Source organism: Seriola aureovittata, chromosome 13 (assembly GCF_021018895.1).
Source record: "Seriola aureovittata isolate HTS-2021-v1 ecotype China chromosome 13, ASM2101889v1, whole genome shotgun sequence".
NCBI lineage: Eukaryota > Metazoa > Chordata > Actinopteri > Carangiformes > Carangidae > Seriola > Seriola aureovittata.
In genome coordinates, this window is record NC_079376.1 from 2,323,811 (window position 1) to 2,349,975 (window position 26,165).

Consider the following 26,165-nt stretch of genomic DNA (forward strand, 5'->3'; position numbering starts at 1 on the left):
ATTAGCAAAACTGTTAAAAGAAACCTGGTTTATTTTTCACATTAAAATACATTCTTTAGTCAAACCAGCTAAAACAATACACTGGTCTCTAAGTGAAAGTCAAACATGTCAGTGATGCTACTGTTTGAGGAGAATTTACTTCTCAACATAATCTTTAAAATACCAACTACAAACAATTTGGTCACTAATAAATAAAAGCATGTTTTTAGTTAAATTAGGTAGTTTTGTTCTTAAAGTTGTTAAAAATGTTTTCACGTCACTGATTTAATTTACTGTAAAAAAGTTTTGCTGCTCCGTTTGATCACTGCCATGCTGTTTGTCTGCCCAGGACACGGTTGGTGATTCTCTGAAAAATTAAAATAAGAAAAGTACAATCATCACTTTCGGTCACGGTCTGTATGAATCAGTTTGTCTTTGACTCTGTTTTAATAAAAGCATCCAGATGAAAGCCACGTTTAAGAACAGTTAAACTAAAACTTAATCTGAGCTTCTCTTCTACGCTTGAATTGAACTCAACATGTCAGATTAAAGTTGTTTGCGTTTGTTGTACCTTGTTGTAGAGTTGGGCGTTCAGCCGGTAAGATCTGTACTCTGTTTTCCTTCGTTCCTCCTCTCTCCTCCTCTGCACCTCCGGAAGCTTCTCATAGATCCTGGAGGAGAAACGTGTTTAGACAGAAACTCTGTGAAAGCCAAACATCTACTGCATCTACACCTGTGGCCGCACAGTGTCACATAACTAACAGTTAAACATTTTAAAAGCAGAATATTAATGCTGCTGAATCGAGTCTGATGATGTTCATGTGGTAATGTTTTATCGAGAACAATACATGGTAGAAACTCCATATGGAACAGATAATCGGATTAGATTTATGCATAAATTTGAAGATAGAGATTTATGCCCGTCTATTTCCCATTAAAATAAATTTCTTTCTAATTATTTCCTCTTTTAATTAAAGCAAATAAAAGAATAAAACTTACAGTTTGGATCTCTGGATCATCTCCTTCCTGGGAACAGCTCTCCTGAGCAGAGCAGTGCCTTAATAGAAAGGTAACAAACCAATTAGTCCAGTTATTGCAATAACATTTAAATACTTTTAATAAAAAGGACAGTTTGTAAAAACTTTATAAACTATATAAAGGAAGACATGATGAGTTAAGGGGCTCAATGCACTAAAAATACAGACACTTGTGATTCTGCTGTTCCAGTCTGACCAGCAACATCCAGCAGATCCAATAAACCAGTTAAGCATCAACTTCATGGGCAGCACTTCCTCCTCTAGCACCTGCTGAGTACCTGCAGGCCTCAGCAGCCTCCCCGGTCCTCCGTGCTGGTTGAAGAGATCGTGTCTCTCTCTGGTGAAGACGGCCTGTAGCTTCCTCTCCTCCACCTGCAGAGCCAGACGCTTCACCCTCTGTGTGGACCGAGAGATGAACTCTGGACGGCGCATCTCCAAAGCCTCCTGCAGGATCGAAGGGGAGTATTAACTACAGAACAACGCTGAGAGGTTTTAATAGGCAACCTGATATTTTCTGTTAACCTCTTTAACAGGGCATTTATGGTGGTAAAATTCAGATCTTATATCAGGTTGGACATCGAATATTTTCCATAATTTTCCAAGCATGTGGTTAAAGGCATCAACGCCTGTCATTCCCCGTCTCTGTGCCATAATTTCCTGTCATCTCTCAAATAAAAAAGGTATAAAATGCTAATCTTAAAATATCTGCCAAGCGTGTGTACAAGCACAGAACCTGGGAGGAGACCTGGAAAATGACAAATCAACCTGTCTAAGAACCTGAAATATTGTTTCCCATTACAAACGAGTCGTTCATGCTTTAAGCCTACAAATGAACAATGACCTTTTCAGAGATATTTTTTTTAAAGAAAAACACAAACAAACCTGGAGAGAGACGCGTGACAGACCAGAGGACATTGTTTTTGTTCTCAGATCTGGATCAGGTTCAGCACGATGTATGAAGTTAGACTGTCTCTGTCTGAGCGGTTCTCTCCACGGGTGTGTTCTGCTATACGGTTCAAACCAGGCGGTGCTCGGCCTCCACGTCGACTCTTCCTCCTCTTGCTGGTTTTCCTTCCTTGCCTCCGATCTCACGTCGTCAGCAGAGATGAACCAAGAAACGCCTGAAAAACACAGATAAGCCAAAATCAATCCAACAGTTTGGTTTTATTCTGGCATTACACAATAATTGCTGAATTATAAAAGGAAAAACAGAATGAAATACAATTAAGATAACAGAAATTTTTATGAAAGAAAAAAACAGAAAGTTTCCATTCCCATAACTCTGTAATAAGATATAATAAGTTGACATACCTTCAGGGTAAGGCTTAGATGGGCTCCGCTTGCTCTTTCTCTGCTTTTCTGAGGACTGAATTTTAGAGGGGCTCCTCCGCCCTCCTCTTCCTCTCTCTACACCTGTGGAGGAAGATGAAATCTGCCTCGAAGCTCTGGTTTCACGAGGCGAGGGGAACGTGGTTCCAACATCTCTGGTGTGGCGTCGAGTCCCGTTACTAACAATCTCCAGGTCACCTGCTGAAAAAGAAAACAGTACGAAGATTTTTTTGGGGAGAATTACTTTCATTACAACTTTACCATGTATCTTCAATCAGAGCCAGTGCAGTAAACTGACATCTTCACACAAATCGATTTGAAGGAAGACAAAACTAACTACGTGATTCATCATGTAGAGAGTTTATTAAAGCAAATTTACCCAGTGTGTTATATAGGTGCTAAAAAGTTTCTAGGACCAGACATGTCACATGCCAGAAATAAAAAAAGAAAAGACCCACAGTAATCATCAATCTGTGGAACCTCTCTTGTTGGACTGACCTGTCTGGATGCCTTTGCTGACCAGTTTAACGGCCTTCTTCGCTGCCAGAGTCTTGGTGGGTCCACGATGCAGTGGGAGGGAGGAAGTGCTGGTTGAAGATGCAGAATCAGCAGCAACCTGAAGAGCAACACAATGACGTCAAACGTTTAGAGCTATTCAATACCTGTAATGATCAGTTAATATATTGGTGCTTCAGTTTGTTCTCTGCTCTTACATTCGGTGCTGACATGTCTGCATCAACACAGACTCATAAATTACATTTTTAACAGACGATAATCTGCAGATATACAGAACATACTGAGGCTTCATCAGTGCCGATGGTCTCTGATGGTGTGATGATGGACAGAGATTCTTTGTTTCTCCCTCTCCTCTGCTCCCTCCCATCTTTCTGCTTGTTGATCGTGTCGTAAAGTTTACTGAGGCTGGAGCTGGTTTTCAGGTGCTGGACTCTGTGGGCGCCGAAGACTCGGATCAAGCGGGCCGTGTCGACGGTGGACATGGAGCCGGATAAGGTGGACAAAGTCTCTGACTCGTCTCTGTCTGCGGGACAGAGGTGCTGACTCTGGGAGGAGCTGTGGGAGAGGCTGGAGGTGCGACTGTCCTGGTCTAAAGGTTCAGGTGTTCTCTGCGTCCAGGCCTGACGAGCAGCGGGAGGTTCTTCATCAAATTTTCTACTTCCTCTGACTTTCCACTCTCCGGCCTCAGCATGTAAACTCTTTTTACCCTCTCTGACATCCCGCCTTTTCTCTTCCCTTGTAGCATCCTCTCCTCTCCTTCCTCGCCTCGGTTTTGTGCTGTAAGGATCATGATATTCCTCGTCCTGTGATTCTGACATATCGGTGCCCCTTGTGTTTTGAATAAGACGAGACAGGCGCTCTAGCCGCTCCAGCAGCGATGCCTCTCTTGTTGAACGGGACTCTTCGATGGTCCACCGATCGCAGAACTTCTGCCACAGCTCGTCCAGACTGCTGTTGCTCTGCTGGGAAGCAGGGTGAGGGACGTCGGGGTCCCTCCTCTGCTGGTCACGCTCTCCTCCTTGCTGAGGGTCAGGGCTTTGGTCCAGGTGATGGCTCGCATCATCTTCATCCACTTCCTCATGAACTGGCTGAAATCTGTCACGACTTGGCTCTGGTTGATTATAATGAAGAAACTGCAGTGGGCTGGTCCCACGGTCTCTCTTGGAGGATTCTTGGTTGCTCGATAAAGGCACTCTGGTAAAGGCAAGGGATACTTGAGAAGACGTCTTTGGAGTTTGGCTCAGACTTGTTTGTGAACTTTTGTCCGCTATCACAGAGGCGCCTATGACGAGAGAGACATAACACGAGTCAAGACACAATGTGGATCAGAAATACAATATATTTACTATTCATTGCTGCACAGACACACAAAAGGAAATAAAAAAAACAAAGCAAAGCTGTGTAAATGAAAGCACACTTCAAACCATTTTAAAAGACAAACAAAGAAAAAATGACAGACCAACAACAGAAAATTGCTTTTCAGACACAAAACAGTTTTTTCATACTTGAATAATCCTTAACTGAACAATTCTAAATCAAAAATAAAATTCATCAAATAATATTTAATCAATTAACTTCAGATAATTACTGTCACAAGCGCTCACACAAAACATTCTGCAAGTTTCACACTGAGGAGCAAACTTTTTCAAACGTATCCTGTTTTGCTGATAATACTCAAGAAATCTTTTCTAATGAAAGACTTAATAGCGTCTGTCTATTCCATTGTTAAACACTTGATAATTTATTAAACAATGGACTGGACAATATTTTTTGGCATGCTACCCTTTAAATTAAATCGTGTTCTAATATGAAAACTACTGGAAAGCTTTTAGAAATACTCGCCGTTTCTTTCCTCTTCCCAGAAGTGTTTTATTTGTCTGCTCTGCCAAACACAGTGTAACGATGTGTCTATTATACTGATTTAATTTAACCAGACTAACATGTTTATATTAACCAACGACGGATGAAGTGCTGCTTGTTTCAGGCATGCATTTGACAGAATACACCTTAATGCCATACTGTCATTTTGTATGGTCAGCATACCTCTGTGTCCAGGTGCTTGCATTTTGAAGGTGGCTGTTTTCAACCTCTTGCTGTAGATCCCCTCTGTGTGTCTGATGGTGACTCCACGGTCCAACCCCGGGTCCTGGTGCCCGAGGACCTCACTGCTGAAGCGTGGGGGCACAGCGTCGTCCGAGCCTGGTCAGAATTCAATAGTGGTTTGTTACCTCATGATGATATCTATTCAGAGAAGGTTAAACCAACACGGTCTTCATTTCCTAGATAACATAAATAATATTGCTCAAAATCCTTCATTTTCAGCCAGAGGTAAACAGAAGATGTTCAAAGACGTGGAACCTACAGCCCCCTTTCCTTCTGTGTCTCTGCTGAGGCCCCAGCTCTGCCTTTGTCTCACCAGCCCCTGAACATGAATAATTAATGCGCTGCCCGGTGTACGTTACAATAGACCAGCTGCGACCTATACAGGCACAGGGGAAATGAGAGCAGAGGCTCCCCCTTCATCACAGATTCAACTGACATCTCAATTCTCTGGACTCATAAATTCCATAGTTTCTAATTTGCCTAAAACGCTGGAATAACCTGCATTTACATATAAATTTGAGTTAAAATATGATCAGACCCTTCATCTAAGTCACAATGATGAACAAACACAATCTATTTGAACTAATAACACACAAATCATTGTTTAGTTCTTGTCCATAATGAATACGTCATTCAAACATTCAGAGCTCACTGGAAAAAGCAAGTGAACCTCGAGGCTAATTTTCATCAACAAAACCTAATTAGAATAAGGAGAAACCTGGAGTCAAATCAATGACACAAAGACAAAAAAACAAACATTCAAACATTTTGAGTTTCTATGTACAAGACGAATCTGCTGATGTGAACCAGGCCTCTCAAAAGATCTGTTGTTTTAAGTCTTTTTTTTTTTGTCTAAACGTGTGATTTATATGAAGATCAAATCATATTTTATAACCAATTAATGCAGAAACCCGGCTATTTCCAGAGAGTTTGATTATTTTCTCAATCGATTGACTGTTTTGTCTCCAAAATGTCAGCTGCCCTTAAAATGACCAAAAGACTGAGGTGAACTGTTTATAGTCTGTTTTATTGTGTGCTGAACTGAAATGAAGTGAAAACAATATGCAATGGGCACAAAACTGGCACTGTTCTAGAGAGTACTCATTATTTTTGCAATTAATTTTAAGATTTATATTTTGCCTATGACCGTATACAATAGAGGGTCAACCGTGGGGAAAGGATGCACAGGGAAGTGGGAAGCTGTGTTGTGGTACAAGTCTTTGCCCACGAAACTCAGCAATGTTTCAGCTCAATAAAATTTTGATGTACCTGTGTGTGAGCTCTCCATGGTGGTGTCCGAAGGGCCTGTAGAGGAGACGTCAGCTTCTGCTTGAGGGACGTAGAAGAGCTCCTTGCTGCCCCGGGGTTTATATGGCAGCAGGACAGGCACTGCTGCAGGTGGAATGAAAAACAATTGTTAGTTGGCGTTCCTCTATTTTTAATCCCTGGCTCCACTGCCACACCCTCAGTTTGGTGGGGCAGTCATTAACCCTCATTAAACAGTTAGAATAAACAGGATGTTCTCATCTATCCTCTGTGGTTTGAAATTTATTCTCATTCACAATGTGATTAAGAGACAAATGAAGGCTTTTCTTTCTTCATGTCCCATAATACTGGTAAATGAGGAGTAAAGTCTTTCTATCTTAGTATATTCATATTATACAGAAGTTCTTTTCAAAACAAACCTACCTGGTGATTCAGTGGTTAAGGGTCTTTGAGAAGCTTCAGCTCTGTAACATGGTGTAAAGGTTTTTTTGGATGTGGAGGCCTTTCTCCCCGGAGGTACAGCAGCTTTAAACAGGGATGAGGCGCCCACTCTTTCGTGCCCCTGCTGTCTTTTTGGCTCTGGGGTCTCGTACCACTCTGGTGGACTGGACAAACCAACGCCTTCGTCCGGACTGCTGGCAGCAGATGGAGAGTGTCTGAGCGGAACAAATTCTCTACGTGGCATCCCCGCAACAGCATCAGCATGACTTGAGTGCACAGCGATCGCCAAGTTGTGATCCGTGGCTTTCGGGGACAGGGTGAGATGGACATGTGAGACGTGACCTGTCCTGACGGGGGATCCAGATGTGGATGAGCTTGCAGTTTGCTCAGCTCCATGAGAACCAGAAACAGAGCTGTCCTGAATGGATAACTTATCATCTCTCCGAAAAGACGGTGTGTTGTCTTCTTTTGCATTCACATCCTCTCTATTCAAACCCTGTGAGGGTGGAGGAGGTTCTTCAAACTGACATCCCACAGCATCTTGTCTCTTCTGATTTCCTGACATTAACTGAGTATTTAGACTTTGTTTTCTGGTGTAGAGACTGCTCTTCGGTTCAAACACTGATTCTGGCTCTCTTGTTGTCTTATCTTCTTCATTCTGAGCAGCGGGCCTTTTAGCCTGAGGACGTTCGACTGTTCCTGTGGAGAGCTCGGTCAGGTGGAGAGGCTCTGGGGCTGGGCTGATGGGAGGAGCAGGCGACGTGGAAGGAGAGGGTGAGGTGGAGCGCTTGCGGGTGGCGATGGTGATGGATGTGAGGGCCCGAGGGTTTGTTCTAGGGAGGGTTACTCCTTCTCTGGCAGCTATCTCCAGCACTTGAGCTTCTAGATCTGGGTGAAGAGAGCTTTGAAGCAGCAGACGGGAATCTGAGAGGTTTGTGCTGAGGCCTTGCACCGGCTGTGACAGCTGGTTGTTCGCATCACTGTGGGCGGTGAATGTCTCTGCAGGCTGAGGTGGGTCCTGCCCCCTCGGGACTCTCACACTGGATGCTGCACTGCTCTCTGTATCTGTGCTCAACTGGCTCTGGAAGGAGAAATAAAAAAACAGCAGTCTGTGTCAAACCATGAGACCTGGCAATGTCCTAGTTTGTGAATTAATTCATCCACCACAAAGAGTCACCCTAAAATGTTTCAGCACTGCAAGCAACAAACTGGAACCAGAACTGGAAACTGTCCGAAGGGAATGAATAAAGCAATACATCAATCAAACCTCAAAGTTAATGTTTTCACCTTAACAGCACACCGTTTTGTATAAACACCCACAGACACACATCAGTTACCTTAACAATGAGACCTGTACTGTCCAGACATTGTGGGGGAGATATCAAAATGACAAAAAAAATGTAATTTAATTTACAAAATATATACAAATTACATGATTTAAAGAGGGAATGTGACATAAACATGAATTAATGTTGCGTTGTATTCTTCATTTGTACTTAAAAATGTGCTGCAAATAAAGCTTTTCTAATAGTGACTGATTGCTGTGCTACAGATCTTTTCATAAGTGGTTTACCTTCATCGGGTATTTTAACAGCAGCTCTCTCTTGATCTCTTCAATTCGCTTTCTGTCTTCTTGGTCCAACTCCAGAGGTTCACACTGCTGTCCAGATATCTTCATCTTAATCCACTCTGCAACATCAAAACATACTTTTAACCTGATGTAGAACACTTGACAGTACTCGGTCTATTGAGGTTTTGTGAGCTTGACATGGTTGTGCATGAGGAATAAGACAGGAGCCGTGTAGTTAAATGTATCTCTGCAAGAATACAATTGTGATAAATATATACTGAGCATATCACTTTTTGCTCTGAAAAAGTATTGAATTTTACTGTAAAATACACGACTATACGCCGACTAGAGAGTTTTCATGTTTTCAAAGCCGACATATGGTGAATATATAATAAAAAGATTCTGGATGAAGTATGACTTTCAATTCAAACACAGGAACTAAGTTGCTCACAGTCAGTGTAGAGTGGTCAACAGGGATACAACTTGAGAAAGTCCAAAAAAAAAAAAAAACAGACATAAGAAAGATGTTGGTGTTGAGGTATTAAATTGCTAGTGACTTAGAAACTTTGTTTATCTGTAGCTGAAGTCTTTAGTAATAACATCAGACCCTGCCAGCCCTATACTTTAACCTCTACCGGCTGCTCCCTGCAACTCTTGTTCAGACATGTCCTCTAAGAAATTATATCAAATCCTTACCAATGATTTGTATCGGGATGCGTTTATTTCTGATGTCTGCAATCTGTGTGTTCCATAATGTCCAATAAGACTTGTAAAGTTAAACAGAAAAACCACGAAATTGTCCGAGCAAAGTCAAAAACTGTTTGCCTCTTTATAATGAGCAACACCTGAGATTGCTGAGTTGGGGCTTAAACGTTCTGTGGCCAGCCTCGGCCTTACATCACCCCCTAGTGCTCGGAGAAATATCATACAAATCAAATACATGGCCCCTACAGTCATACCTCTTGCTTTGTTCTCCTCTTGGTCAGTGATGCTTGGTGTACTGGACACCATAGTGGCTGGAGATTCACTCTGGAGTAACTTGGCCACTCTGACTGCCAGTGAACTGTCACTGCTTCCATCACTCATCACTCCCTGATCGGTGTCCTCCAGGGAGGGTGATGAGGAACTGCTCTGTACAGGACCTCCAAAAGAAGTCTTTTCTTCCTCCTCTGGGACACCCGCTGTCTCTGTAGGTGTTGAGGTGAGCTGTTGTGTACTCACAGCTGGCAGAGGCTTGATGACTGCTGGCTGCGTTGGGACTTTGTTGTCTGGAGGTGCAGCGCTGCAGCCCTCAGGCTCAGCCCGCCGGGCTGATTTGGAAAGGACAAGAGATGACCCTGCACCTCTACTCACAGCACTGTCTTGTAGCCTTTTGTAAGTTCCTGCAGCAGGTGCAGTGGTTAGAGACTGTGTGGATGGATAATCAGGTTGCCATGATGAGGTCAGATTCTCTCGACCTATAGAGCTTTGCCTTGGTTTCTCTGAGGTTAACATGGAATCGGACGAGGACCTGGCCCACAGCAAGGAGGAATGAGTTCTGGGGTCTGTTGCAGAGAAGGAGGAGAATGAGGACTCCTGGAGTCTGCTGGTGTTCTTCCTCAATGACAGGAAAATGTCATCATCAGACAGCAGGCGGGGCGCTGCAGGGGAGGCAGAGGAAGCTGCGGACGACCCAGGAGACACCACTTTCTCCACCTGAGAGAGTAGTTTACGGATCTCCCCCAAGGCCTTAGAGTTAACAAAAGGATCTTTTGCACTTTGCTCCAAACGACGGTTCATTTGCAAGGATGACTCCAAGTCTCTTTCCCCGCATCTCACCTTAGTAGCTAACAAGAGGTCAGAGTCAAACCTCTCTCCAAGCTGGACAGCATTCTGGCTGACGGCTATACCACTGTCCTTTTGCTGCTGCTGGCTGGGTTGCAGTCTGGAGGAGAGGAAGTCTTGATCAGGCTGGGAGGACTGTGCCCGTCTGTATTTACTCTGAATAGCTTCTGTATCTGATGAAGTAGAAGGAGAAGCCCGCTTGGTGTGCTCTGGGATGGATACAGCCGGAGCAAGACTGTCCAGGCTAAACGGTATGGATCCAGTGGAGTCCACTGACAGAATACTGGACCTGGAAAACTCTCCTTTATGAGGACTGCCACCTGAAAATACAATATGAGAGTATTTTTTTTTAATTATCCTTGTTGGTTCATTATGGGTAATAAAAGGGTACATTTGTCAAGTAGCATCTGAGTAGTATCTCTGATTCTCAGCCCAGGTGACATGATGTGGACGGGGTTGTTACAAGAACATGGAATATGTAGCCTGAAATAGTGTGTGAAAATTCAGTAAAATTTCTACTCTTTTTCCTGTTTTAAAGGTCAGTTTTAAGGTTAGGTACCTTCAGATGGTTGAGTGCTCTTGGTTGAGGTTCCAATGGATCCTTTAATTGTAAAGAGATCAGTAGGAGAGAATTCAGGTTCTCTGATTGGCCCTCTGGGCGCAAATGGAGTCAAGATTGTTGAAGGAGACTGGTCAATACCCAGATTATGGAGATACAACTGCAAGAAAAACAAATCACCACATTAGAATACAGAATACATGTCTATAGATACGTGGTGTTTTTCCCCTACTTATACAGTGTATACTGAATAAAACTGTTAAATCTTTATTTAGCAGTTGATGCTTTTATCTGCTGAAACTTGAATCTGAAAAAAAAAAAAAACAATTACACATAATAAATGTTCCAGTCCTAAACATATTTTAAAAAAATCCTATACTAGTTTATATATTCAATTACCGGAATTCGTTCTTCAATGTTGAGCTCTCGCGGTCTGGGCAGGGGTGGTGGTGTTGACAGTTTTGAAGTCCAGTATGGGGCATAATTATCAACCTCAAGGCTGGTGACTGAAGAGGCTCCAATGGAAGCTCCCAATTTAATTCCACTGTTGTAACTATCTTGGGAACTTGAAAGAGTAAAGTCTCTATCAACTGACACATCACTGAACTGACCAAGGCTTATGAGAGGTAAGGGTTGAGCTGTGGTACTCGGCTGATGATGGACATCATCCTGAGTCTGACTCTTCTCTTTTTCTGCAGGTCTCGTCTGCTGATCTTTCTGCACCGACATGACAACTGTGCTAAGAGAGGAGTGGGACTGCGACCTGCCAAAGGGTGAGGCAGAGGGTCTTGCTGCAGACCCAGTGTTATCTTTGTCACTAGGCGCACTGCCCACTGCCTCCCCTCTTCTTTGGGAAGAGGAGCCAGAAGGAGCCGTAGAGGAGCTCTGTATGACATTCTGATTGGAGGCACTTGAAACAGGAGGCTGTTGTAAATTCCTTGCCTGCTGACTCAGGATGCGATTCAGGGTGTCAGATACTGCATCATAAGCTTTCTTTTTGGGAGAGATACCAGAAAATCCCTGCAACGCCAGGCTATCAAACAGTGACGTTTTGCCAGAACTCTGATTTGCCCTCCAAGCGTCGACTTTCTGCAGATAGTTGAGACTTGGAAGAGACTGGACTTTTGCAGAGGTATGTTCCTCTTGGCACTGATTTGCTGTGTCTGGGCAATGGACGTCAGCCTCAGGAACAGCTGGATGTGAGGGGATCCCTGTGCTTGACTGATAGGAGTTCTCTTTACTGGACTCTATGGCAGAAAGTTGCCCAAATGTAGCCTTGACATTGGATTTGGACGGGGCCTTAAAAACCCCTGGCGTGGACTGAGACTGTGGAAGGAAACCTAGGTAGGACCCATCAATCCCTGTTTGGTTACCTGAGGACCAAAGATCTTGCTCTCTCTGAACCCGTTCAACCCCTGCTGAAAACGGCCCTGTCCATGGCATGCCACCCAGATTTGTTCGAGTTACACTTGGCTTGCTTTCAGATGTTTCCGTGGGATATGGAGTGAGACACTGACCAGGTGAAGGACCTTTCCACTGTTGGTTTTTAGATTCAGCTTCATGGCTGCTGCGCCTCTCTACCTCAGACAATAGCTCTCTGTGTAACACTTCACTACTGTTATCAGGCTGAGTGCTGCGGGAACCCACAGTGATATTACAGACCTCAGATGACAGTGTTCTTGATTGGTCAGGGTTTGTAACTCTGTCAGGTTGTTTTGTCTGTTGTTGTGGAAGAGAAGCTTCACCTGGAGGACCTTCTCTTCTAACCATGCTTTGGTCAATGCCTGGTTTGCAGACTTTGCTACTTTTAGAGTTTTTGGAAAAAGATGCGATGCTCTTCACAGATGTCTCAGAAGCAGAGGAAACAGCACTACTACTGCTGCTAGGCATCCCAACATCTTTCTGAAGGATCTCCAGAAGCTGCTGGGCAGGAATATCCTTATTCAGAAAGAAGGTCTCATCTTCTACAGCCTTTCCTACTAGCTTGTCTAGAGTGTTAGTAAGTGTCACCGAGACCTTCTCTTTGCTACTTGCATCATCTCTGGATGGTCCATCCTGTCTGTCAGTGGTGGCAATCAGTCGGGAATGAACTATTTCCTCTCGTCTGCCTTCATCCCCTGGTGACAAACTGTGCTGGGACAGAGAGCAGCGGCTTGCTCCTTCTTCAGAAAGGATAGTTGCCTGAGCCAAAGGGTGCTGGGACAGTGAGCCACACTCAGACGCCTGAGTAGTAGCATCCTGGAGTGGAAAGTGAAACCTGTCTGTTGCCATGGAAATGTCTGGGTATGCCCTTGAAAAAGCAAAATGAATAAATATAAAAAAAATCTTAACTTCCCATCATTCAAATGACACATTGTGCATAATTGGCTTTTAATTGATATTAATTTTACCTTAAAGGGGCAAACTCATTGTCACTTTGTTGGAATAAAGAATATTCAGTGAAGTTGTGTTCCATTCCAGCGTTTACAGGCAACAGCAAAAGGGCCGGAGACAAGTTACTGTCCTGAAATTCTGATGATACAGAAACTGCTGAATGTTATCCAAAGGCACCATAAACAGACATACAACTTACAACTGTAACATAGATCCTTTAAACTTAATTTATGCAAGCCCTCAGTGCCTCAAACGTCCCATAATCATGAGATCCAGTGTGATGCATTATTAACTAGACAACTTGAAACATGATTTTCTATACCTACATAGATTTCATAAAAGTAGACAAAAATATTTACATAAATACATACCAAAGTATATTTTATGCTTTGAGTCAAAACCGCAGATTTCAAGTAGTACATCAATTCAGCATCACTTAATCAATATAACAACAAAAAAAGCAGAAGAGAGACTGAAATTCATTGTTTTAGTTTTTTTAAGTACTTACGCATCTCCAAAGAGTGTCTCTCCAGCTGTTGTAGCTCCGAGTCATTTCTTGACAGCTTGGACTGCCTCTGGTCCCGACTTGCACTGCGATGACTTTGAGGTCCCAGTTGGTTTATGGATGACTGTCCAACAGACTGAATGCCATCTTCATCTGCTGGCAACTGAGGAGACGCCACCACCCTCTGTGAACCGAATAACCAAACAAAGTAACTCACTTACTGTCCTCTTGTGCCATTTAACACTGCCTTGTAACCTTAAACACAAGAAAACTGTTAAACAGTTCCTTTTGGAGGCTTAAATCAACAACTGATCGTTCATTTATCTGTTTAGGCATTCTTGTAACAAATATAATTTCAATTGCTTTGATATGGTAGCGGACGAAATCATATGAACATTTCATGGGAAGGGGCATCATGCATGAAGAACTGAATCACAAATAAAAACACTAATGTAGAGCCTTATTCGGTTGAATGCCAATTGACAGCATTCGTCACACACCTATTGTCTATAATGTACGTATCTGTTGTATCCCTTTATTGTTAGTTTCAGTTTGTAACCACCCTTTCCCTTTTTCAGTGCCATTTGTAAAAAAAAAAAAAAAAAAAAAAAAAAAAAAAAAAACTATCATTCTTTGAAGCTGATTAACTTTGTGTTCAAGAAGAGTGGAAACTGCCAGATCACTGTAATAAGCAAATGTCAAATGCAGCTAAAGGGAAGTCAATCTCACTGGGTTTCTGCAGAATTCACCAAGTTAAATTTAAGACTTTTTAAGAGCTTCTAAACACTACAAGTACCACAAGTTGAGGATAAATTACTTTCTCAAGAATTTAACTAAATTTTTTTATAAATCACAATCAACTCGTTGATAAGTATAGCAACAAGTTAGCTAGAGGCAACAGGTTGCTGTTAGTTAGCTTGCTGATAAACACGTCACTACGCTTAGTACAAATTGCATACGTTAACATTATGTTGCAACTAAGTAGCTGCCAGGCATTCGCACTACCATCATTATTGACAATAAAAACGCAATATTTTATCCGACAATGAGAAAACGTTTGAGAGTTTAACCGTTTGTTTGTCGGCCGATACATTAGCTAACAACTTAGCAAAGCGGTTAGCAGCTAGCTAGCCGCCTACAACCGCCAAAGCTGGGTAAACTTTAGCCAGACTTCTGTGAAAGCGTACCGACGGAAGACACAAACACGCAGCATAACGTAATTTTCACACCAGGAATCAGATTAAAGTTACACAAATGACCTGTGGAAGCTCCATGTTGGTGTTGTTGTGGTCAGTCCGCCACTGTGAGCGCGCTTCCCCAGCTTGTATCCAAGGAGCGTTGCTAGGATGTATTCGCGCGAGACGGGATTTGAACTGAAGAACCCCATAGATCGTATGGTGATTGGATGGATCACTTCCTGTATTTAAAAAGTTCAAAAACGGTGGGAATTCACCCCGTCCACCCTTTTTCGGTCAGTTGGCATGCCTCTACAGTCGTTTTGTGTTACTTTTTGGTTGTTTTTTTTTACCTGCTTAAGGTCACTTTGTTGTAATTTTATGTGCTTTTATAGTTGTTTTATAGTTTACAGTCAGTACATTGGATCATGGTTAAATACCCTGACTGACTAGATAGAAAGTCCAGTGCAATCTGACATTATCCAATACCAATACCACCAAGGAAGGTATTTAGTTTAGGTTGAAACTCTGTGTGGATTCTCAGTTGCAGTTTTTGAGGAAGCAGTTTGTGGTGTCATTTGATATGAATGTTAATTTAAAAAGATGGTCCTCAAACACTGCTGGTGGGCAAAAATATTAGAAAAAAGTTTACATATAATACAACATAACACATTATTGCAGCTTTATAGGGTGCTCAGAAATGAAAAAAGTTAATTGTTTATTTTCTTAATCCACAGAAATAACAACATAATTCAACATCGACTCCAAACATGTCCAATATTTGTTAAAAGTTACTCAATATATCCGATGAGAAATCCTAAACACGTCATAGACTTCGCATTCAAATCCCGCCTACTTTACCATGATTGACAGCACAGATATCAAATCACAACACTGAACTGGAACAAAGCCCAATGACTGTTGACGCTGCTCTTATAAAAGCCTGTAAGGTTTGAATCAGGGTATAAAAACTCAAAACATCAAACACGGAAAGGAGAAGGAAATAGTCATCGATGTACAATAACCAACACACCGAGCAACAAACCAACAGCTGACAAATCACTTAAACATCATGTCAAGAAGGAAGGACATTGTAAAAGGTGAGAATAACACAGTGTTTGTAATTTGTTAGCTTTATAGCTCATTCATCGCTCAGTTTCATTTACTGAGAACTCGACCCGTATCAGCAAATGTGTCGCAAGATAGCTTTCCAGCTAGCTAGCTAGCTTACACTGTGGCACCAAATCAGTCGTAATGTAACTGTGCCAACCGTAGCTTTGTGACGTCACAGTCACATGAGTCATAAATACGCGTCTTTTATGTATTTTAACAACGTCTTGTCTCTACCTGTCAGGGGGTGCACCTATACAGAGAATTCGAGAAAACTCGAGACTAATGCGCACCCACGTGAGTATGATTCAAGCACCTGAAAACTTAAATTATGTTTTTTTTTTTTTTTTTTTTTAATGCTGTGGCATAACAGGTATTTCCGGTTTTGAGCGCACCGCTGATATCATGCCAACAAGGTTCTCCTTTACTAACACAATTGGTGATGTGACTACAAGAGACTATAGTTGCCAGGTGTGGCAGTTAATAATAAAATCTGTTTACGTAATAAGGAAAACACCTATTACATCCAGTTGTCAGTTTATTAGGAACACCTGGCTAAAACTAGTCTGTCCTCCCTTAATGAAGTGAACTGACCATTATTCCATTTTGAAGTGTTGGTCTTGTAGATGGACTCAAAATCTAGTTTTATTAAATTGATATTGAGTTCACCTGTTGTAAAGTTCTGTTTTATCAATCACAAAAGTGCTCTAAGGCTGGAAACGACCATTATTTTCATTATCAGTAGGGCCTATTCTCTTTTAATAATTGATTATTTGGTGTATTTAATATCCAAAAATATTACATTTTTGTCTGGGTGTCTTTTTCTATCTACTATCATGTATGTCCAAGAAAAGCATCAAATCTTCATATCTAAGAAGCTGGGGCCAGTAAATGTCCAGCATTTTTATGTTTGAAATTTATTATCAACATACTTGATGATTAATTTTCTTGATTCATCTACTAATAGTTCCAGCTCTAGCTGCAACTAACAGGTAATTGATTGTGTGGTCTATGTAAGGTCAGAAAACTGACATGTTCAGCACGATTCCCTGAAGTTCAAGTCCAAAACTGTCTAAAATCCAAAGATAAAGAAACAGAAAAGCAGCAAGTCCTCACGTTTGAGAAGCTGAGAATATTTAGTATTTTTGCTTGATGGCGAGTTTCTTGATGTTCGAATAATCAAGTAGTCATACTACCCTGTAATTATGATATATGAAAAATCTAAATCCAAGCGCACATCTGTCTCAACATTACAATATCAATATCACCTACCAGCTCGTATGGTAACTGCATAAAATGATGGGAAACACAGTTGAAGCAGGAAGCAGTTTTACTCAGGAGACAGCCTTTAGTGTGTGTACAACATGGGTACAATCACAAAATAAATAATCAACTGGTTGTTTGAACTCTACATTGATGGATTAATTTTAAGTTGTTGATCTTTCTTCATTTCAGGAAACAATGGTGGATTATATAAATGGACGTCATCCTAATGACTCCATCATGAATGTCTTAACCTCTGGTTTATTTGGTAAGGCTTTTTCTTAATAGGCTGTTAATGTTTATTCTAAAGTGACGGATGTTGATCAGCTGGTCATCTCTGGAGCCAGGCTGCTAGCTAGTGACATGACTGGCTGGTCTCGCCCACTTGTTGGGTCCTCACATCTATGAAAGCACTGAAGCATATTTCCAAACAAACATTATTTGAATAGATGAACCGCATAATCGAAAAGCAAATATTGACTTTTGTCACCTGGGGGAGGACTTTATAAAGTCCAAAGAGGGAGCTCCTAAAGTATCCTCAATAAAAAGGGTGGAGCAAAAACACTTATCTTTACTTTTTCTAGATGTGGACTTTGAAATGAAACGGTACTTTGGCTGTGACTGATGCCGTTTCACTACAGCACAAGATTGAGAAAGGCCTAGTTAAGACAGAGGAGATGGGTTAACCTGTGGCTTTTACTGAAATCCTACTTCATTTGGGAAATGTAAGTCAGAAGACGAAGGCAAAGGAAAGACTAGTTTGTGTAACATGTCCAACCTAGGTGGAAAGTAAAAGTGTTTGACATTGTTTGATTGTGGAGATAATGTTTCACATTTACAGTCTCCACCTGGAACTTGGTTGTTCGAATGAAAAGTGACACAAATAGTTGAGCTACTGAGAGAAAATCCAAACCCTGGCTCCTCTCACCTCCACAACAGTCACAGGGTGACGGTCAAATTAACTTCAGAGAGTCACCGGTCTAATCCGGCCTCTTCCTAATCCAGTGGTGGAAAGTTGAGGGTGGAGCAGGTTTCTGAAGCCATTTGAGTGTCTAATAAACTGTTTAGATGAAGTACTGTTGCCATTATCCACCAAGCTCTTTCAGGCTGAGAAGAGTTAATGACCACACTGAGATAAAACAGATTTTTCACCCTGTTCTTTTTAATATTGTGATCAAAATCTCTTTCGGGGTTCAGATGTTTATCTTCACTAGAATAAATGTCTGTGTTTGTCTTGTCAGGTCTAGATTTTAGATCCTACGACCTGAATGACGACATCATATATTCCGACGAGGACGATGATGAAGATGATGATGATTCTTTTTATTCACACATGGCTGCTCACAGGCCTTTAGAGCCACATCCGCGAATAACACAACTCACTGACGAGGTAACGCACTTCTGCTTTTGTTTTTTTTGGGGTTTTTTTTTTTTGGACAGGATAGTAGAGAGACAGGAAATGGGGGAGGCAGAGAGGGGGAATGACATGCAGCAAAGAGACGTCCGATGCGGGACTCGAACCAGGGCCAACTGTACACATGGGGCGCCTGCTTAGACCACTATGCCACACATGCACTTCTGCTTTTAAATTAATCTTGTGAATTTCTTGAACATTGTCTTAATTTACAGATTTTTTTTAAATTTATTTTGTTTGTTTCAGGAGGCTGATAAACATGCAAAGGAACTGATAGCAGAAGAAGAGCGGCGTAAGGAGAAAACGGAGAAGAACAAGCGTAAAAAAATGGTCAGTGTTGATTTAATTCAGATGTTTAAATGAATGTTGTTTTTCTTTTGACAGCGCCTCACAACAGATTTGTCTTCTTTCTGTTATAGCGTAAAAAAGAGAAGAAACGACTAGAGAAGGAGAATGCATCAAAAGACATTTTACCTGTAAGTCTTGTTTTATTCATTGCTGTGAATTACAATAGATAACAAGTCTTATACTAGGCCATTCTGATCATTTGTAATGTCATTTTTTTTAAATTATTTTTTGGTTATTTCAGGAGGAAGAACAAGGCAAGTCCGACTCCTCAGAAAATAAGGAACAAAATCCTATTTTTGAAAGTAATGCAGAAGGAAATGAATTTCCTGAATGTGGTAAAACTCAAAATGGACCTGCGGCTGCTGGAGGTGACGGAAGCGGTGGTAATAATATAGGAGAAGAAAATCTTGTGAAAATGAATAAGAAAGAAGACGAGGAGCAAAAGGTTTGTGAATAATTTACATTTCCGTTTTGTGTGACGTTGTGGAACAAAATTACCGTGGGTTTCTTTTTAATGTGCTGATGAGGAAAAGAAAGGAAAAAGTATATTACTGTGAATAGTATAGTGAATTACATGATACCTCAACAGTTATTTATTTCCTTATATTATGCCCCTCTAATGTTTGCAAATAAGGAGGATAAAAATTGGAAACACTATCACTGACTATAACCTCCAGTAATTAGCAACCAATTGAATTTACAGTTTCAACAGAATCTACTAAATTGTAAAAGATTGCACAGATGTACCTAATAAAATGGCCACTGAGTGTAATTTCCAATAAATTAGAAATAAATAATAATAAACAAACTGACACACAATGAATATGGGGTCCCTGATGGTCTAGGGCAGTTGCACTGTTACTGGTGTTGTTGTTTTATATCCCACAATGTTTCCACACTAATATTGTTGTTGTGTGAATGTGGTTAGAGAATAAGTGAGGGTATGTGCAGAATTGGAGGTTTAATTCAGTAGGCAACACTAAATGGAGTGTGTTCAGTTGTCAGTCTGAATCTGGTTTGTGTTTTCTGTCAGATCAATGCATCTAGACGTAGTGCTGTCTATTCTTTATCACGATTTCACGACTTTTTCATAAGGAGTGCTTCGCAGAGGATTATCCTAAAGCGACCATCTTGTTTTATCATCCACAGGATTTGGATTTAAATAATTCATGTGCTTCTACTGCTAAATCGGTGCCTGAGGAGACGTGTAACCAAAAGCCTGCAAAAGACAGAAAAAAGGAAAAAAGTAAATTATCTGAAACTCAGCTGCTCGAAGAGGAAAAACCAAAAATTGTGGAAAAACCTGAAGTCCAAAAGAATCAGGAGGAGAAACATGAACCCAGTAAAGAGGTGGGGACACTGAAAACGGCAGTTGCTGAAATTCTTAAACCTACTTTGAATTCTTACTGTGATTGTGTTTTGTGGTAAATAGCAATTACCTATTATAGCAATAAAAAAATATTAAATAAATATTTTAACTTATCATCAGCTCAGAAAAACAAGAACCCAATTTTTCCTATAGAAGTCTGACACTTAAATATACCTTTTTATGAATAATAACCAGTTGGACTTGGTTACTTAGCAACATGCAAATTCACCATTTCCTGTAGTGCTTGCACAAACTAATGGACTAACACTATTTTTTTTTAACAGAAAACAGTAGATCCAACTGCAGAGGAGTATGCAAGAAGAAGCAGAGAGCTGGCTGGTAAGTTACAGTTCCCATTAACATTTTGTTTTTATCGTGACTTGGACATAAAACAAACAAACAAACATGTGAAAGTCCTGACTCAACCGGCACCACCGTGCCTCCTCTTCCTCCCAGCTACAGGAAATCGTCTGGCTGCCTCTCGTCAGTATGACATGGCAGTGAAGTGCTTTACAGACGCAATTAAATTCAACCCAAAGGAATTTAGGTAAGAAGGTGGACTTAATTTGACTTCGGCCTTTCTATTTTTAAAGCACCTCGAAGCAGCGGTGACTATTAATGACTTATGTTTCAGGTTGTTTGGGAATCGGTCCCTCTGTTATGAAAGACTGCAGCAGTATGAAAACGCTCTCAGGGATGCTGATCTAGCACTTTCCATGGAGCCAAACTGGATAAAAGGTTTATTTAGGAAAGGGAAAGCTCTGTGCGGGCTCAAGGTAAATCACTGCACCTGCATCCAGTTAACACTGCTTTCCATGTACTGCTACTGTTTTTTATTATTTGCTTCCAGATACTTAGAATACTTGTAATGTTTTCTTTTTATTTATAGCTTCTCTAAATGTTGCAAGTGGCTCGACATTTTTACAAACGCACCTATAAAATCTACAGTCCTGACAAAACTGTGAAACTTAGCGTTATTTAACAGATGTCTTCTTCTATGGGAGATTTTTATTCCTCCGTTTCCCAACATTACCAATGCTTCCATAAAGGTTTAAGTACTTTATTACTTGGTCTTAGATTTGTTTTTAAATCCTGTGATCATTCCTTCACTTCTGCAGAAATACTATGAGGCCTCGCTGATCTATAGGGAGGTGTTGAATCTGGACAGTTCGAGCGCTGAAGCCACGCAAGAGCTCAAACGAGCGCAGACATTGCACCTCATGGTAGGAAAACTCATTTGTGGCTTTAATGTCTGTACGCTGGTATCTCATCAGCCTAAGAGATTGTCTTTGCGTCTCCATTTTAGGAAATGGGCTTCACCTGGCCACAGAGCACCGAGGCCTTGAGAGCTCACGCCACATTAGAGGAAGCCGTTGAAGCTCTGTTTGCTGGCGACGGTAACCAGTGTCCTCCAGGTAAATGTCACAAAACGCTTCTCAAAGATGAAAGCTGTGACTGACGTCCTGGTGCTTGAGCTCTTTCACTGTTCGCTCTCTTCAGACGCCGGTGCCAGTTGGGACAACGCAGAACAACCAGTGGTGCAGGAAGAAGTTGAGGATGAGGGAGAGTGGATTGTCCTACAAGCGAGCCGTCCTCGAATGCAGCAGGTCAGAGATTTCGACGCTCTGGTCCACAGCCGATCGAAATCTCAGTCGCCAACCCCTCATTCAAGGAATTCTGTGAAACCGTAAGTTCAGTGGTTTGTTATTAATGTGTATTTTTATCCTCCGATCATAAACTAATCGTAAATTTAAGAACATGTAGGAAAATGCCCTTAAATTCTAAGGCGACCTCGCATTCCTCATTTTGTTCTGACTAACGGTACAAAGACGTTCAAACTGGGACCGGAGGGTGACTCATGATGAGTCATCACATCGCCTTAGCTCTAGATTTGTCATTTCCGAGGTGAATTAAAAGTGACCGTCCTTTCGGAGTGATCGCATATTTGAGTTTAGGGTGTTCAGGGTGATTTGCTGAAATGTACCCAGAATGCAACATGATTTTAAGTTGTTGTTTCGTCTCTTCTCTTTTGCATGAAGGGAGCTTTTCTCCATTTGGGTTGGATCCTTGGCTCCTGCTGTCACCTACGCAATACTTCACGAGCTCTTCAGCAGGTGACGTACCTCAGTCTGAGCTGCTTCACGCCTCCGAGCATGTTTTTGGTTTTAAGATCTCATTCAGCATTTTGTCAGAATCAGATTCTTCTTCTTCAGATATTTAACGGATGAAGCTTAAATTCCTGGATTGTTGAAATCTCATGTTTCTCTCTTCATCTCTGTTTGCTCAGTTGATGTAATTACACTCTCCCTTCTCTCTCCGTCACAGAGTCGGGGCAGTTTACAGCATCAAGATGCTGCTGGAACATCAATGTGCCTTTGTGAACTACACAAGAAAGGAAGACTGTGACAGAGCCATTCAGTGTTTTAATGTGAGTGTCTTGTTTATTTACTAAAGCCCCATTCAGGGCGAAGTGGGGAATAATTTAACTCATTGTTTCGGATGGCATTTTAACCATCGGGAAATTGGCCGACATGACAACAGCATGTTTGATGATATTTTAAGGGGTCTTGCTCTCCTGATGGCTTTGCAGAAAAACAGTTGTTAATTGCGGCTGTAATGAAAATTACCCCCATAGATCTAAATCCAGTCTGAACAGGATGTCATTGATATATTATGTTTGTTTGTCTGACTCGTCAGCAACAACAGTAGAACATGTCATGTCGTGTTGTAATAGTTCTTGTTTTAAGTCATAATGTTCCTCTAGGGCGTCGTTCAGTGTGACCAAGGTCGAACTTTTCAGCTGGAGCCACAAAGTAAAATGTTTTTTAAAAAATGTGTAGATTCCCTGGATATTAGAAACGACACTCAAAGGCACTGAAGTCGCAGACGGATGGAAAATATTCCTGTAGAAAATGCAAAGTAAAGACAGAAACCAGAAACTATCTTAGGTCGTTCACAACTTGGCAGATTGTAGAGGTATCTAAGTAGAGCAGGAAGTTGGAGAAAGATATTTTGATTGTATGTTATTAAAGCCGTGACTGACAACTGCAGCTTTCACTCTGTAAAGTTTTTCTTGCTTTAAAGTTCGTCTGCTTCTCTAAAACCGTAGCATTATTTCCCGTCGTACAGAAATCAATCTTGACATTAATCTGTTGTTTCTCTGCTCGGAACAGCTCGAATACGTGTTAGAAAAATAAACCACACATTCATGTAAAGCTTGTGTTTTCTGACACAGTGATTTTACACCTTTACAAGGAAATGTGGTGAACCAGTTGATTAGTAAACAGAAAATAAATTGGTAACTATTATGAGAATTGATTAAAGGTTGAAGTAATATTTCTTTTTTTTAGTTCTTATAAATTCAGTGTCTTTGGGTTTTGGACTTTTAGTCAGATAAAAGAAGATATTTAAAGACGTCACTTTGGGTTCTGGGAAACTGGTTTTCGCTATTTTCTGACATTTTATAGACCAAATAATTGCAAGATTATTTTTTTGGGAAATGGCTAATTATTTTTTCCATGTCTGGCCAGGAGTTTTACTTTTTACAAACATGTTAAAGAACACAGACTACGAAGTTCTGCAGATGTTAACTGTCTGTCTCCTCCTCAGGGAATGGTGGTAGAAGGGGCTCCACTAGCTGTAAGATATCCCAGTAGAGGCCACAATGGCCTGGGCACGTACAAATCAGCTGCCAACGACCCCTTTTCACGGCCTGGGTAAGAACATTTTCACTTTGTTTTTGCTTTGTTTTTTTTCTTAGATTTTACTCATTGTCAAGTGTAAAATGATTAAATCACCCATGTCCCAAACTTCCCTTCACAGTGAAGTATATTAGATCTAATATTACACTTTCCCTGTCCATATTAGTTATTTTGCTCATCTGTTTCCATTATTAGTTAAAGAAGAACCTTCTGCTCCCGACATCCTGTAAAACATCCCTATAATTTAATCTTGAAGTGACAGTTTTTTTGTTTTATTTTCCCTGTTGTTGTAGCCCATACAAGAAGGAGTGCTTTTTCTGGAGGACCACGGGCTGCACGAGGTCGGATTGCACTTTCAGACACGTTCCAGAGCACAAGAACATCGACAAGGATAAATTCACCGGTCGACTGGGTCATATCAACATGTAGGAAATCAAAAATGCCAAGAAAACGCTGAGGTTTGACACTGTGGTGGTGCCAACCCGGGCTGTTTATAGTCGCCTCTGTTTTGCTCTTGGCTTTGGTTCTTGTGACGGTTCGACTGCAAAAAGAAAAAAGAAAACTTGTGTTTGACATCCTGCTGCAGTTTCGAAAGTTTTTTCACTTTGACGGCCCACCACTGTTGCATGAAAACAAAGGACACACCAAAATGCATCAATGCTACTGTATTATAGTAATAATTCATGTGCCTTTTTATAGATACATTTAATATGTGCATCAAGCTATGATTGTTCCTTTGCAATTTTGTCAGGGATTATTTATGATCTGATCTGTTTAAAGATTGTGTTTAAAACTCTTGCTTTTTACTTTCATTGCATTTTAAAAATAGAACGGACAGATATTTAACAGATAACTTCTGAACAGATATAACAGATATTAACAGATATTTCTGTTGACTTTCAGTCACCACCAGGTGGCAGCATCGCTTTTATCCCTTAACTTTAGGGAAACAAACTGTTCTGCTTTAATTTTAAAGGCTGTGATTGATGAGTAGTTATGCTGTAGGCACATTTATTGTGCCATGTTTAATTTTTGAATCTGTGAATAAGACTGCTGGGTTTGTTTTGTGTGTTGGGTGACTAATGGTTCAGCTGTGTGCGTTATGTATAAATTTTGACTTGCCCAGTCTGGGATCTGATCTGTTTAAGTTGAGTGTCGTACAACAAGTGCCCTTTAGTAGCACAATGGCTGCAGTTTTTATCACGGATGAGCCCAGAGGGAATTAAAGCCTCAACTGTGAGTGTTTTAATGTCATGCACATTAATATATACAGTACAAGACCAAAGACTGGGAGTAGGTGGAATAGTATAGATAAGCCTGGATATGACTCACTACACAGAATAATGAAGTCAGTCTCAAGGCTAAAGCACGATTCATGAGCAGGAGTATTCAAGCCTCAGCGTGCACCTCGGTATAATTTGAGATATCACTGTGAGGGAAGAAGAAGGCAGGAATTGAGAGTGAGAGAGACTCTGGCTCTTTGCCGTCCCATCACCAAAACACCACCAGATTAATCCGGGCAGCAGCTGTGTATCCTGTTGCAGTGTCCTTGAGTGAGAAGCCCTCCAGTCTTAGGTTAGCCTGAGTTTTAGAGTGCCAGTTAAAAGCCTGAAAAGTAACTATTGTCTCTGAGATTTTATCTTAAGCGAGTCCCTCTAAGCCTAAAATGCCTCGTTTCATTCTCCCTGACTGTGTCTCCTCGCCGTTAATGTGGGTGGGATTTGTGTAGATCCCTCTCTGCTAAAGCCCAGCAGGTTTGTTATTTGACTCAAACAGTTCAAGGTCACTGTAGTGACTCCTGTTACGCAATGTTTGGGGTGTGAATTACAAAAACCCTCCCAAAGAGCTGAATAATTACCTAAAAACGAGGTTGGGAGCAGAGAAAAAAGTTGAGGCGTTTTAGCTGTGGAAAGTGCTTAGTCTCGACCTTACAGGCAGAGCAGCTGTACTAGTGGGCATTAATTGGCTGATGGTGGCATACCTCACAAAGCCCTTTTGATCTGTGTGAGATCTGAGAGCATGAAAACCTGTAACACTAATAACATGAACTCTGGTTGAACCCATAGGCAGCACTGGGACATGTGGTTGATATATTACCAACCTACAAAATGGGTCTATATTTAATCTTATTGGTTTGCTTGGCTTTGCCCCACTAGAAACCTGTTCAAATGTAGATAAAGACAGATAAGAGCTTAAGGGTTCACAAACTGGCTGGAATCAACATCCCACCACTCTCGGCCGGACGAAGCCAATCCCTTATTTAACCAAAGCAAACACCAGGAA

General features: G+C 41.2%; 2 protein-coding genes across 7 annotated transcripts in view; one reads left to right on the plus strand and one right to left on the minus strand.

Annotated features, from left to right (window-relative positions):
• Positions 1-26,165, minus strand: part of alms1 (ALMS1 centrosome and basal body associated protein) — a 33,202-nt gene that overhangs the window by 587 nt on the left and 6,450 nt on the right. The window contains exons 1-18 of one of the 5 annotated variants that reach the window (XM_056394139.1): positions 14,762-14,849; positions 13,506-13,686; positions 13,015-13,150; positions 11,024-12,914; positions 10,625-10,784; positions 9,201-10,385; positions 8,245-8,360; positions 6,654-7,752; positions 6,234-6,356; positions 4,905-5,060; positions 3,143-4,143; positions 2,844-2,961; positions 2,328-2,546; positions 1,899-2,137; positions 1,295-1,460; positions 979-1,036; positions 551-650; positions 12-346 (exon numbers count right to left, since the gene is read on the minus strand). In XM_056394139.1, the coding sequence (XP_056250114.1) occupies positions 302-346; positions 551-650; positions 979-1,036; positions 1,295-1,460; positions 1,899-2,137; positions 2,328-2,546; positions 2,844-2,961; positions 3,143-4,143; positions 4,905-5,060; positions 6,234-6,356; positions 6,654-7,752; positions 8,245-8,360; positions 9,201-10,385; positions 10,625-10,784; positions 11,024-12,914; positions 13,015-13,150; positions 13,506-13,686; positions 14,762-14,776 (7,008 nt within the window). In that variant the 5' untranslated portion in view covers positions 14,777-14,849 and the 3' untranslated portion in view covers positions 12-301. Of the gene's footprint in view, positions 1-11; positions 347-550; positions 651-978; positions 1,037-1,294; positions 1,461-1,898; positions 2,138-2,327; positions 2,547-2,843; positions 2,962-3,142; positions 4,144-4,904; positions 5,061-6,233; positions 6,357-6,653; positions 7,753-8,244; positions 8,361-9,200; positions 10,386-10,624; positions 10,785-11,023; positions 12,915-13,014; positions 13,151-13,505; positions 13,687-14,761; positions 14,850-26,165 lie in introns of those variants that run through there. The other 4 variants (XM_056394140.1, XM_056394138.1, XM_056394141.1 and 1 more) reach the window with 4 other exon arrangements.
• Positions 15,602-25,122, plus strand: si:dkey-33c12.4 (uncharacterized protein LOC560112 homolog). Of its 2 annotated transcripts, XM_056394164.1 has the most exons (18): positions 15,602-15,777; positions 16,032-16,084; positions 17,243-17,318; positions 18,292-18,440; positions 18,711-18,794; positions 18,884-18,940; positions 19,054-19,257; positions 19,962-20,162; positions 20,466-20,520; positions 20,638-20,728; positions 20,816-20,957; positions 21,300-21,404; positions 21,488-21,596; positions 21,682-21,868; positions 22,221-22,295; positions 22,507-22,609; positions 23,791-23,897; positions 24,176-25,122. In XM_056394164.1, the coding sequence occupies exons 1-18, from the start codon at positions 15,750-15,752 to the stop codon at positions 24,309-24,311; spliced, it is 1,962 nt and encodes a 653-aa protein (XP_056250139.1). In that variant the 5' UTR covers positions 15,602-15,749; the 3' UTR covers positions 24,312-25,122. The 2 variants fall into 2 exon arrangements, with proteins under 2 accessions (XP_056250139.1, XP_056250140.1); XM_056394165.1 differs by lacking the exons at positions 16,032-16,084; positions 17,243-17,318.